The following is a 14,605-nucleotide window of genomic DNA, read 5'->3' on the forward strand; positions in this document are numbered from 1 at the left end:
ATACATGATATTTTCTATTGTATGAAAAAACACAGAATTCTTTGAGATGCATCCATTATTTAATGAAGATTGAAAATTAGAATCATACAGGTATGATGTATTGCACTGACATAAGAAATTGATATTAAGAGCACTGTGCGTTACAGCTGCAGCCAAGGTGGGCTTGTACAGTTTCCATCAGGTCGGCGCTGTGATTGTGGACACTGGTAACCTCTGAGCTGTGCTGGCCACCTACACAAGAGAGAGCAGTTATTTTTAGTTTGAGCATTTATTGTAATCCCTTGAACATGTTGTGATGTCCGGCAGACTCACCTGCTTGCTGGCAGTTAAAGCCAACGGTGATGGGGGTGGTCCTCACAGGGGAGCAGCCGGGCAAGCACTGCAGCACACGCTCAACAGAGAGCACGTCACTGCTGACCCTGGAACTGCTTCTGCCTCTGCAAAGTCTCAAGCCTCAAACGGCACTCTGGGAAGGACAGAGGGGGAAGAGTGAGGTTCTGAATTATTGTATTATATTTTATATGTAAGTAAAACCTGGAGTCGCCTCATGAAGATGCAGTTATATCAAGAAAACTGCTGCAGTAAAAAGGATTGAAGGGACCCCGAAGTCAGCTGGAGTTCTGAGTAGGTCACTGATTAACCCTTTAAAGGGCAAATTACTATTTTTGGTCATTTCCACATTGCATTACAAGACAGATACAGCACCAGTTACAGCGAGGTCACAATCTCAGGTCCAATGTGGTCTCCAGGGTCTGTAAGGTCCACCTCTGCAATGAACGGTGAGTGGACCTACTCTTTTAGGTACCATGAAATAATGGACTAATGTAAGGAGTGATGTTCAAGGGATAGTGTGGATGTGGGCCAGGGGTCTGGACCAGCACGCATGGGGGTCTAATGGTAGAAAATAAGGTTCTAATGTTCTAAAATACATGTTTCCTTTTACCTTACATGTGTTTGTATTGGTATTTTTATACATACTTCTTGGAGTTTTTTTTTTTTTTTTTTTTTGGCTACTTAAGGGGCAAGGAACCAAATATGACCATGATTTCTACATAACAATAAACATTTTTGAAAAAATTTCACTAAAGTAATACGGTCTTGTTAGGTCCCCCATAACACACTAAAGTATTTCTATGAGTTCCCTAAAAAGAGATAATCATTCCTTTATGTTGACTTATTACTAGCAGACATATTACAACTTCATTTATCCTTAACCCATAAAGACCTGTGCTACTTTGTGGTAATTACAAAAATGTATTTTTCTGTCTAGCTTTTAGAGAGCTTTATCACCATTCAAAACAAATATATATATATATATATATATATATATCATATATATATATATATATATATATATATATATATTATATATATATATATATAATATTATCCTGTGTATTTTGGTTGTTTTGAAAGTGAAAATCAGGTATTTTCCTGTATTTAATTCACTGATCATAAAAGGTCAGATTAAAACTAGGGTCATTATACCAGAAACAGAAAACTGAGGAAAAAGTGACTTTTTCAGTCAAATATATCATTAACTGAACATAAACCATGCATTTCCTTCCATTGTCATTGATCCAACTCCTATGGGTTTTACTGGTGAATCAATGTTGAAGAAGATGACGGTGCTTCCACATTGACTACGGAGCCTCTGAACGTCCAAATGGGTCATATCTGATGACCATGAAAAGCTGACAAACTGTATTTTATGCCAGTTATTTACATGTGTTGATAGGATTAGTGGATCAACAGGTATTAAACAGTTTAGATCAGTAGACTATTTTGGTTTCCATTGGCCTTTCTGGGTTAAATACTCTACAGTAATAGGGTGTATTGCTAATTGTTTATTTAGCGCATGACCTTCCTAGCTCTTTCCAAGTTTTCCTCAGTCACAATTACTCTGTACGTTCTCAAAAGGTGGACCTCTGTGAATCAACACTCACTCAAATATCTGAGATCATCTCTGTGGAACAATCGATGTACCCACTTCAATCGGCACCGACATTATCCTATTTTAAAAAGTACATACATACAGTGGAAAAGGACTGAAAGTGAAAATATCCCTCATTTTCCTTTTTCTATAGCTCAACTTTTAAGAATAAGATCCAACCTATGTAGACTGAATTGTTTTTTTCTTTGCCTGAATTTGTATTAGTTTCTATGATTTTTATGATCTTGTAACATGCATAGATAATTGTTTGCATGATGATTGTCCAGATTTTCAACCAATTTTCTTATATACTCCTAATTTGTTATGTTTGCGCATGTATTCTATTTTAATTCTTATATTTTATTTTTACTGTTCGTTTTGCTGCTGCACAATAGTTCCCAGTTTGGGATCAATCAAGATCTGTGGTCCTGTAACTCTGCTGTACACTACTGTGTTCCATATCAAATACTTCTCTTTTTTATTTCTTTATGCTGTATGGATTGTATCTATATAATGTGTAGTGTATGTGATTCCAAACACATCACTCACCACTGTTGTCCCTGCAGCTCTGAGCGGACAGAACCCAAGAATGAGTAAAGCTGACAGGATTTTTGATCTCATGTCCGTCAGGTCCGTAAAATCCCTTTGAGACTTGTCCATCAGCCATGCCACAAATTCCACAGACGCGTCCTCTCATCCAGTCCTCGATATCAACCTGCATTACAAGAAGACATCTTAATATCAGTAAACGTCAAACATATCTATCAAATTTATCCAAGTGGTTTTGTTTCCCAGTGGTTGCTTTTACCTTCCATGATTCTTTGTCAAAGTAGAGTCATTAAGTCCAAAAGAGCCAGCGGTCACAGAGATGCCTTACCCCTTCTCTTGCATCATGATAGCACCTATAAGGAAAATATGCAGCTTTTTATTTGGATAACAGGTTTTTTCATGATTTAAAACCTCTTAACAACCACCAGGATGGTTAAGCTGATGTAATTTAGGTTGTGTTTTCAGCCACATATAGGGTTATAACATAAAAACAGATGTTAAACTGTCATCTGTAATGGTTTAATAGGAACATCTGTGGCTTGGTAGCAAAATCTACAGTTCTCACACTAAATTTCATTTTTAAGTGACAGATTTTTATAAGGGAATGCGTTCTAAAAACCTTCATTCATGACGTATAGCTGGGTGTCCCTGGGTATTCCCGGTTATAATTTGACAACCACTTCAGCGTCCATTGGATAGAGGTCAAGGTCACTAAAAGGACATAAATTATCATTATTATTATTATTATTATTATTATTATTGACTATTGTACAGCTCATGAATGAACATACAGTTGAGTTGTGTTTTTCATGAACACTCACAAGTCAGCAATTTTTGCATTGATATGGTGTTGGCCATTCTCATCTTCTTCAGCAGAACAATAAACTTCACCTCTCCAGTACAATCCTGGGCCAGAACTTGGTAGCAAGGCAAATGGCTGGTAGTTCTGGAAATGGTTCTTGTTGAATGTGACCAGTGTGGTTCCATCAAACATGCACTGAGCTAAATCAGAGGAAAGACATTTATGGTTTAGTTTCATGATAAGAAGCAACTACTGATTATTTTTGTATTCAGTCATATATTTACCTGAACCAGCCTTAGCAAAACAGGTAAGTGACTTTGTTGCTTACGCCATTGATGGGAGTAGATCATCCATATAGCTAAGTGGGAGACGGATGGAAGCTCAACCCTCTTCTTATAGATGACTCTCTGTAGACGCAATAATGCACCAGGTTATGAAAAAATATGTTGAGTAAGTGGGACTTTAATATTTTGAGAAAGTAAAGTGACTTTTAATTACATTTTCCTTCACAATCACATTAATGGTCTTCTCGGATGTTGCAACCACTGTAAGGAAATCTGGTTTGTGCTGTTTTCATGCTTTGCTGCAAACTGCGGTTAGATTCATACTGTGAGGAATATTAGACATTTTACCAATCTGTACTTGCATGTTAAGTAGGGTGAAATTTCATTACATCTCTGCATTGTGCATGACTCAAAATACCATTGCACTTTGAGGCGAGCTGCAGGGGTTTTGACCAACAAGGCCGGTCTCAGCTGTGATAGTGGTGTTGTATCCTCTGCATTTTTCTCCCCACCTGATTTTGGCCTATTGAGATGTGATAGAATGGCAATAAACAATGAATATTATGCTAATTTGCACAAATTTCTGACATGTATGACTGTTTTTTTTTTTTTTCTTTTTTCTTACAATTGCTCTATGCACTCTCGGCACCACATCAGCACGGACCATCCAGTCTTCTGCCAAGTCTGCCAGAATCATGTGAAGCTTGGTTGTAGATCTGTCCATGTAGGTAGTGATTTGATAACCCTGTGGCTTCATGTCAGCTCTGACAACTTTCAGGAGGATGGTGACATTAGGATCATCAAAGGATTTGTCCTGTAGAAATAGTATATTTTAAGTTATTTAAATACAAACCAGTCCCCTCAGGGAAACATCAATTTGGGGAAGAGGTTTCACCTTCGTGTTGGAGGCTTGAGAGCTTGCACTACGGCTTACGAAAGATGATGCTGACCTGCGCTGAGATTCCTACAAGAACATTGTATAAAACTGGAAATTAGTGTCCAAACTCCGAAATATGCTCTTTATAACTGAAGTACTGTGAAGGCTTTATGTTGTCGTATTTAGTTTCCATATGATTTCTCACAATGTGATGTCAAGACCAGTGAGTGTTGTTAAGTCATTTCAACTACAACAACAAAAACAACCTTTGCTTCAGTACCTTTGAGTTACGAGACCTGGAGGAAGAACTAGAGCTTGATGAGAAAATAGACATGAGGCTAGATGCAGAACTTGCACTGGAAGATCTGAGTGATCTGGAGGAGCTGCGTCTGCTGGTTCTGCTGGTTCTGCTGGTTCTGCTGGTTCTGCTGCTGCTGTTGCTTCTGCTGCTGCTGCTGCTTCTTCTGCTGCTGCTGCTGCTTCTTCTGCTTCTTCTGCTTCTGCTGCTGCTTCTGCTTCTGCTGCTGCTGCTGCTTCTGCTTCTGCTTCTGCTGCTGCTTCTGCTGCTGCTGCTAACGCTGCTGCTGCTGCTGCTGCTGCTGCTTCTGCTTCTGCGGCTGCTACTTGAGATGCTGCTACTCCTCTTGCTGCTGCGCCTGCTGCCTCTTCTTCTTCTTCTGCTGCTGCTCCTGATCTTGCTGCTGCTGCTTCTGCTGCTGCTGCTGCTACTGCTGCTTCGGCGTCTTTGAAGTCCAAAGGCTTGAATTACTGCATCAATGGCATTACTTGTGGGATGGGATGAGCTGGAGGAGCTGGATGAGCTGGAAGATACGCTGCTGGAAGAAGATGCTGACCTACTGCTGTTTCTATGACTAGGAGCCAAGATTTTCCTGAGCTTTGTCAAAATGGGTCTTCCTTCAATGATTTCTTCGGCACACTGATCGACCTGTTTCATCATCTTCCTTGCAGCATTTTGTCCAACTTGAACCTCCATTTGAAGCTTTTCAACAGGTTCACCTTCAACTGAAAATATTGTTGAATAATGGCATTATTAATTGATATAAGCATGATAATTTAAGAAACTACAAAATGGTTGTGGTTTCAGTTCTTACTTGGTTTCAAAGACAGCGCAAGTGAGTGCTTTCCAGTCAAGGCCTTGTCTCTCCTGGCAGAGCTGTTAGTGGCAATGCTCAAACAAACCTGCATTGCTCCAAAGACCTTGATACAACGTGTCTTCCTGGCTGCTTTCCATTGCTTGATGTCAGCCGACCTTTGGGACAGTGTCTTTTGGGACTTAAACAATGAGGACTGATTAATTTCATTGTACATTTAGATCATGTAATCCAACCACTTTTAAAAACACTTAGAGCTTACCCAAGTGTCAGCAGAAGAAAGTTCCTCTAGGGAGGATAGCTCCTGAACATTAACTGTTGTGTTGTCAATGTTTCTTGCAACTGGAATAGTTTCAACTCTATTGAGAAAACAAGGACACAGTTACGTAAAAGATTAACTTCAAAAAGACATTTTCAATTATTCATATTTAGAGATATATTTTGAGATCTAAATGTTTGCTTACTCAATATCAACAATGTTCTTAGGCATGGAAACAGGCAGGATATCAATCTTAAAGTTCTCATCAGTGATGTCAAGACCAGCGCTATCTTGGCAGGCACGAAGGAGCTGAATTTAGCTCTTGATAGTATTGCAACCTGAAGTGCCTCTGTGTTTGCTCCCATCACAGCAAATGTCGTCATATCAATCCTGAAAAGTACATATATATATATATATTTGTGAATGACTTTTGACATATTTTCAGCTAATTGTGAATTGTCAGAAGTTGCAGCTACCTTGGTCTGATTTCAGTTTCAAGTTGATATTTTCTGTTCAGTAAGTCATCATTAGATCCATCCTGTTTTGGTGTTGAGGCAATGTGAACTATCAAAAGAAACAACCCAACAATCACATGCTTAATTAACATGATCTGATTCTAAAAAGAAGCATTTAAATGCAATACATACAGCAGCTCCTCCACTTCAATAAGTAAAATTAATTTGATCAATTGAGCCCCTGCTCATACACAATGACTGGTGTCAAGAATATTGAATATTCTCAACAGTCAAGGCATGCAAAGTTCTCATCAGGTTTTTCAAATACAGTATGTGATTTTCTACATAAAAAAAAAAAAACATTTTAATTACTTACCCTGAACATCTGCAGCAGCAACAGCAGCAGTGGATAGACTCATCTCAAAGGGAATTCCTCCAATAGTGGGAATGACACACTTCATCTCAGCAACCAGAACTGGATTCACAAAAGACTCAGAATAGCGAGCATCCCCAGACAGTAGAGCATCAACGAAATTCCTTCCGTAGTGCTGAGCTGCTTCCTTGGCAAGCTGTAAGGAAGGACATTATGAAGATTACCAAAACTGTCACAAATAATGTGTCATAAAATGTGATTTGAGGTTGACAGATTGATTTAAATTGTACCTCGACTGCCTTTGTAATCATGGGTTTGTCAATGGTTACGAAGGCAATTTCTTGTCCAAAGACCTTGGCGTATGCAGAAAACAGTGGCCCACGTGCAGGCAAATTCCTGAAATGACTGATCTGTGGAAAGACGAAGTGTACATGAAACATTCATCCAAGCAGCTGTGGCATATTTTAACATTTTCTTTTTGTCTTTAGTGAATATGTTTTCTTACAGTGCTAAGGATACGCTGCATCTTGGTTAACCTGTCCTGGCTTTCAGTGATCTGTTTCTTCCGAAGAGCCTCCTGCAGTCCCTCCAGTTTCACTCCAACCTAGGAAGATGTTAAAGAATGTTAAAGGAATAACTCTCAAAGTTGGAATTAACTATCTTTAAAGTATAGATTTTCTTTCCATTGTACCTCTAGAACATCAGCAGTAGCTCCAGAAAAGTAAGCGCTGGTCTTAGCCACAATCGTTTTTGGGAATAAAGTTGCGTGGTCATTGATGAGACAAGGCTTCCATCAGCACCAAGCTTCAAGGTATCTGAGAATTTGATTCATAAGTTTAGTTGAAAAAAAAAAATTTTTTTTGCCAATATTTCAGCAGAACTATAATTAGACATGGTGTAGGTCTTAACTGTTGTAGTAGTCCATATGGATGGCTTTGCTGTAGACAAAGTCCAGACTTTCCCATCTTCTGCGTAAGTTTAGACTTTGATTTTGGCGTAAGAGTTTGAGAGCAATTTTGGAAGCTTGTGCCCTGTAAAGACATTTATGAAGGAGCAGAGTTAATACATATACTAGTACCACTTTACACAAAGGATGCCTTATTAAGGATTTATAAATAGTTTATAAATACGTTATTATTAATTAGTAACTAGATGTTTTCTAACTTATTGATATGCTGTTATGATGCATTAGAAAATAAGGATAATAGTGGCCTGTTGCTTTCCAAATAGCGAGCCTTCAACTAGCAACCTTTACTGACAACCCTTAGGTCTCTCTGTGCTAAGCCGTCTTATCCATCAACAGCTTTTTGACATATTAATTAGTCACTACCATTTAATCACCATCCACACATCTTAATATCATCCTAGTACAGTCACAGGCTCCCATTCAGCTCTGCAAGTAGCTAGCTAGTAGTTCACTTTCCTTGCCAGTAATTAAAATGAGAAATGATCATTTAAGTGCTTGGATGAAGTGTAAATAAACTGTTAGCCTGTAGGGATCTTAGTAACATTTTCTATCCATGTGTTCAATGTAAATATTATCAATTAGCATTAGCACATTGCACAGTGAAGATGCTTGGGGACCAACTCCAGATTAACCTACATAAGTATATTTTAACCCATAAAGGCTCAAGTACACACCAGTGACCAAAAGTATCTCCTGATCTAAAATGTTTAATAGGCTATCTGTTGAGCCACTAAACTTATCAATACATGTTAATAATTGGTGTAAAATACAATTCTTCATCTTTTCATGGTCATCAGATATGACCCATTTGGACGTTCAGAGGCTCTGTAGTTACCGTGGAAACACCGTCATCTTCTACAACACTGATTCACCACTAACACCCATGGAGTTTGATCAACGACAATGGAAGGAAATGCATGGTTTATGTTCAGTTAATGATATATTTGACTGAAAAAGTCACTTTTTCCTCAGTTTTCTCTGTTTCTGATATAATAACCCTCAGTTTTAATCTGACCTTTTATGAACATCTGCATTATCAGTAAATTAAAGACAGGAAAATACCGGATTTATAGTGATAAAATACAAAATACAGAGGATAATGTGGTAAAGAAATGGTGATAAATCACCTAAGAAAGGTTAGATATAGAGAAAATTTCAATTGCGAACTGATACAGAAGTATCACTGGGTCTTTATGGGTTAATTACCTTTACAGTTTGTGTAATGACAACAAATGCCCCTTATATAAGACCTAAGAATGTTTTATGTAACACTGATATATTTTGTGTTACATGAACTTGAACATGAACTTGTGCTAGTTGTTCCATAACAGCAGAGGCTGAGAAAACAGACTAACGCTGGATTATTAAAGAAAGATTGAAAGAACTGCTTTGTGGTTTCTTCTTACTGAACTTGGTTGGTATTTCATTTGTTTCTGCGTTTTATACTTTACAAATCAACTCCCTTTGCCTTTTGAAAGAGGTAATAACTCATCAGTAGGCAGTCCAACATGCTCATAATAAAGGAAGATACGAATCCAGGAGGATCTGAGATTTAACAGTATCAACTATGCACAGAAGTAGTTTTGGAGGAGTATAGAGTGCTCTTACAGTTCAGCATGGATAGCAGCAGTGCTCTGGGACATCTGCCAAACCAGAGAATGTACGAAGGATGCAACTTGAATGTCTCTCTCTGTCCTTAAACTGCGGACCATGGTGGAAACCATCGTCAACCGAGGCTTCGACTCAAACAGCAGCCAGCATGCAAGTATACGGAGCTCTGAGTCAAGAGTTTTGTCCAAGTAAAGTGGAAGAACAGTTTCCTCGATCTAGTTTCACAAGAAAAGGACATATTGTCAGGTTCTTTCAAAATTAAGAATCATTTGAAATATTTTGTGTTAATAATTCACCATTCTGTGATGTTTCTTTGCGATGTTCTTCATGGCCCCAATGGCTTCAGTACGGATTCTCTTAACTTCTGGTTTATCTGCTGGAAGAAGCAGGCACTTTGAGATTGACTTAATGGCAGATGGATGACCAGTGTTTCCCAAAACCTTCAGAAGCAGGAGGATTTCGTGTATATCATCCTCTTCGACAGCTCTGTTAAGTTGGTCCCGGATGCGCTGTAGGACAAATAAGACTATAATGTCATCTTCTGTCACTGAGAAATGTGCAAGATATTTGAAGTAATAGAAAGGAGGAAAGATGTTTTTCACCTTTACGTATTTGTCAGCACGCTCAGGCTCCTCAATAGAGTATTTTGAAATCATGGTACCATAACCAAGCATGAGGATGTCACGCACACCCGTGTATTCATTTCTCAGAGTTTGTTGTAAATCTTGGTTAAAAGCCATTTGCTGGAGGATTGGAGCAAAAATGATAAAGTCTCCTGTTGATATTACCAATAGAATAAACTGGTGTGGACTTTACTCACCTCAAGCAGCTCAACAGCCTCAGGATCTGCTGTCACCATGTGGAAGGATCCAATCAATAACTGAATAAGTTCAGCAGTGTTGATTTGGTTGTTGCCATGCAGCAGTTTCTCATGGATGAATTTCAGAGCAACATTTGTACCGATGGCAGGAATGGTTTTTAAAAGCAGTGATCTGAAAAATATCATAGGAATTTAGACACCTTTGTAAAAATTGTGCATATATTTATCAAAGGTTTTACAATGCAATGTCACCTGTATTGAGGAGCGTTCCAGTGTCGATCTAATATGTTTTTCAGCTCTTCATAGCTGATTCTCCGAAGGTTGTGAATCAGCCCAAGGAAAACCTCAGGTGCATTCTCATTGACTTGGTTAACATTGAACTGGACCAGTTTCCTTAGATATTCTTCAATCTTAAAAAAGATGAATACATTCAATGAATATGGTAGAATTCTTTTGGTTGTAGATTACTGATGCGTTCAAGTAAAAGTCTGAAGTCACACCCCTCTGTGATCTTTCAGGCTGTATGAGGTTGATAGGTGTCTGAAGATGCTCGGTGGAAAACTTGTACTTGAGGGATCTTCGCTCCACTGAATAATGGAGGTGAGAGGGTACATCCAGAACACCATCCAAAATGTTATGGAAAGTCAGGATTTGCCTTGAAAGTAATGGAGAAAAACATTAGTGTCATTAAATAATAAAAACATCATCTGTCACAATGTTCTGTTCATTATCAGTCAACATACTCTGTCATTATTTGAGCAGCTCCTTTCATCTCTTGGACAGGTATGAATTCAATCACTTCGGTAGCATTTACAGCCATGATTTGGACTTTGTCAGCCATGTTCAAGTCATAATAGTATGTTGTAACACCTTTCAGGTTTTGACCTTCATGAGGATCCTGCAAAGTTAGACCACATGCTAGTTGTCACATTGTTGTGCTTCAATACATTCAATGTCTAAATAGCACAAAGTGGATTTCAGCTACCTGCTGGCTCTTTGCCAACTTTGTAGTGTATGCCAACCCTGAGAATTTCATGGTCCTCTCTCGGCAGTGTTCCAAATCTCTGGTCTTCATCAATTGCATGCATCCCCTGGATTCTTCTTCAGGGATGACATATAAGTTTTTGCACTCACCTTGAGTTCCATCCTAATAACCAGAGCATAGGTTTGCATGAAGAGCCAGATTTCAACTCTGGAGTTATGATCAGGATTATTAAGATTTTTGACGAACCTCATACAACTCATAGATGTTCAGTGTTTTCTTGACTTTGACTTGAAGAAGATTCAGGATGCTGTTTGCGATATTTTGTGCCTGTATTGAGACTCCATCAGCAGTGCTTACTTCTTTCACCTCACCATTTTCATACCTAAACTTGATGGGCTTCATGAGCTGAGCTTCCAGAGCATCAGTTTTGCTGGGATGAAACGATTTCCATACTCAGCTTTACTGTGCTCAAAGAATTTAACGTCCTCAAGCTGTTGAGTAAAAAAAAAAACATTTGAAACCAGTTTGACTTTTAAAAGAAAATAAAACTATGGTTGTTATGTATTCCTTTTTACCTTCATGATGTGCTGGTCATCTCTTAGGACACTGATGTGAACTTTGCTTGTCATTTTGAGACCAGATTTTGTGTCCTCTGGTAATTTACCCAGGACCGCTGCTTCATACTTGTATTCATAAAGCTTGTTGGTTTTAAACTGAGGAGCTGGAAATATTGTTGGAGATAACATGTTAATTAAATGCCTTTTCACTGACTAACTTATTCTTATTTTAAACACTGCTGCAAGTAAATTTAATGTCAACCATCACTTCAGATTTTAAAACTGCTCTGAACTTACCTAATTCCGGATGGTGGCCAGCTAAAAAGGAATGGAAAAAAATGTAAATTTTCTGGTACATGAATGGCCACAAATGAGTCTCAAATGACCGAAAATGTTGATCAGTGTGGGTAAATTACAGAAATGCATTTTGTATATGGCTAAAAAAGCCTGGGACAGAAGCATAATGTCCATTTAATTAATTCACTTATAGTGATCAGTCATCTTACAGTGTTCATTTTAGGTCTTAGAAAACCTGAGGTCAGGGCTGCTGCACTTGGAAAATATGTTCTCATTATGAAAATGTACAGATAATTAAGCAAGACTGCTTAGTAACAATGCTTTGTAATGTCTCTATAGAGCAGGGACAGTTTTACTGTTTCCACCAGATTTATTCATTTAAGAATAATGAGAATATCATGTGACCATCAGTCTGCGAAGCTGGACAATCAGGCTGCAGATAAAAGTCACAAAGACTGTCCGACTTTTAATTGCAAGTTTGAGATATTGTGAATTTTTGTCTGTCAACAACATGTATATAGCAAGATTAAAAATGCAGGTGTCTCTAAAAACCCACCAACCCAGTTCAAAGTAAATTAATCTGATTATGACAAGTAAAAGTGAATATTACTTATAGACAAACGACCAATAAAACGTAGGGTTTTAATAATCACCTGCTGATGGTGATAATTCGGAAAACGGATCGCTAAAGGCGGATTCCACTGCATTTATGTCACTGTTAACCCAGTTTAACTGTTAGTGGTATTGCTTTGAACTGTTTTTAGTATCTACCATCACATACACAGTTGAAATGTGAAAAAAAACAAACAAAACAAAAACAGTTGAAGCAAAGGCTCCAAAGCTGTTTTTTTTCCAAGTGTTCATTTTATTGCTTCCCCTCCCATTAACAGCAGTCATTGTTTTTAAATGAAGCTCCCAATAGTTTCTTAAATCCATGGACCTGAACGATTCTAAATGACTTAAACTAGAAGTATTTTGACACAGTTTTTTTTTTAATGGACAACATCCCGTCATCCCCTCCTTCTGCCGTTGGTGCTGTGACATGAGGTCAGTAACAAACAACAGATTAAATCTAACTCTTGATTAATTACCTACAGGAAACCACCCTGACTGTTATACAGAAAAAAATGATCAAGCTAAGACATTTATAGAATTTTGAAATGAAGTACATCGATCATTTTGCTTAAATGGAGTTACAGCATTTAAATAATGAAAAAAAAAAGCACATAAGCAGAGACTGAAATCAAAGTCTTTACACTATAAATAACTGTCATAATTTGCATTTCACATTTTCTGAATATAATCACAAAAAAGAAATACTAAGAAAGAGAGAAAGTGAAAACAGGAAGCCATACTTACCCACTAGGGCCAGCGTCAGGGCTAGCACAACAACTCTCATGGCTGAAGTGGTTGTGAATGTGTGAAGTCACAGGCGTTCCTTTTAAAGGGAAAATTGTGCTGACAAAGCTTAACAAAGATGTCATGAAGGTCTAATATGAACTCTGGCATGTTTGATCAATACACTTGAATAGACAGATTGTTATTTTACTTTTCAGATATGAGCCAGTTCAGGCTTGCGTTGCAGAGGATGACAGGTTAGGGCCACCTGACCGTGTTTTCCTCAGATTTGCCAAATCAAACTTAAGGATTAGTTTCGAAATGTTTGCCATGTCTCACAGTTCTTTACAATAATAAATTATTTGTGTTAAAATGTCAAACTCTATCTGCTGCTGTCATATCCTAATGTTAAAGTATCCTGTAAACCATAAAACAAAATAACAAATATGCTTACAATTCATAAAGCAAACAGTGTTAACAGTATTAGCTCAAAGAGGGAAATGTAGAAGTGCTATGTAAGTATTGTGAATGTTGAACACAATAATGTCCTCCACAAATCAGTAAAGATTTTGAACCATTTTAAATCCATAAAGACCCAGTTCTACTTTTGTGGCTGTTCCCAAATGAATTTCTCTCTATATTTAACTTTTCTTAAATGATTTATCACCATTTATTCTAATATTATCCTCTGGTTGTATTTGGTTTATGTTCAGTTAATGATATATTTGACTGAAAAAGTCACTTTTTCAGCAGTTTTCTCTGTTTTTGATATAGTAATCCTCAACTTTAATCTGTGCTTTTATGAATATCTACATGATCAGTGAATTAAATTTCGAAAAATATCTGATATACACTGAAAAAATGCAAAATACAGAGGATAATATTACAATAAATGGTGATAAATCATCTAAGAAAGGTTAAATACGGAGAAAAATTATTTGGGAGCTGCCACAACAGTAATACTGGGCCTTCATTAGTTAAGCTGAAATGTTAAGGAAGATTTTTGAGCAACACATGCTGTCTGCAAGATGAAGCCTTTTCCAGGGATGTCCATGCATATTTCAACAAGACAAAAAAAGAAGAACACAATATGAACACAAAAAATTCATGGGAAGGAATGCTTCTCGGACCAAAAAAGAGTCTGTTCGAGGTGCTCTTTGGAAAAAGGGATTCAAAAAGTAGATATCAAACTGGAAAAAAAATATCCAAGACACTCTCTTTAAACATTAAAATGCCTTTATTCACATGGCACGGTCATATCTAGACCCAAAAAACACTTCAACGCTTTTCGGCTTCAAGCCTTCATCAGGAAGTCAAACCATTACCATTAACATTATGAACACATTTTGAAAGGCCTCGCTGATGGTGTGGAACATGTTGAAAAAT

General features: G+C 37.7%; 1 protein-coding gene across 1 annotated transcript; it reads right to left on the reverse strand.

The window, feature by feature from the left end:
* Positions 1–124: 124 nt before the first annotated feature.
* Positions 125–13,280, reverse strand: LOC115417606 (vitellogenin-1-like). Its single transcript, XM_030131620.1, is given in 41 exon segments — positions 125–231; positions 313–401; positions 403–466; positions 2,483–2,648; positions 2,742–2,767; positions 2,770–2,835; positions 3,150–3,193; positions 3,304–3,337; positions 3,340–3,415; positions 3,417–3,484; positions 3,569–3,607; positions 3,958–4,012; positions 4,014–4,091; positions 4,194–4,382; positions 4,464–4,532; positions 4,726–5,108; positions 5,169–5,468; positions 5,558–5,738; positions 5,820–5,916; positions 6,022–6,103; positions 6,106–6,206; positions 6,293–6,380; positions 6,648–6,840; positions 6,935–7,054; positions 7,150–7,248; positions 7,336–7,427; positions 7,430–7,459; positions 7,554–7,741; positions 9,220–9,437; positions 9,519–9,731; positions 9,825–9,965; positions 10,043–10,214; positions 10,295–10,452; positions 10,511–10,697; positions 10,786–10,940; positions 11,028–11,189; positions 11,274–11,455; positions 11,458–11,518; positions 11,603–11,748; positions 12,001–12,021; positions 13,241–13,280. Coding segments are annotated over 41 exon segments (4,980 nt in total).
* Positions 13,281–14,605: the final 1,325 nt, after the last annotated feature.

The sequence above is a fragment of the Sphaeramia orbicularis genome, chromosome 4 (genome assembly GCF_902148855.1).
Source record: "Sphaeramia orbicularis chromosome 4, fSphaOr1.1, whole genome shotgun sequence".
Classification (NCBI taxonomy): Eukaryota; Metazoa; Chordata; class Actinopteri; order Kurtiformes; family Apogonidae; genus Sphaeramia; species Sphaeramia orbicularis.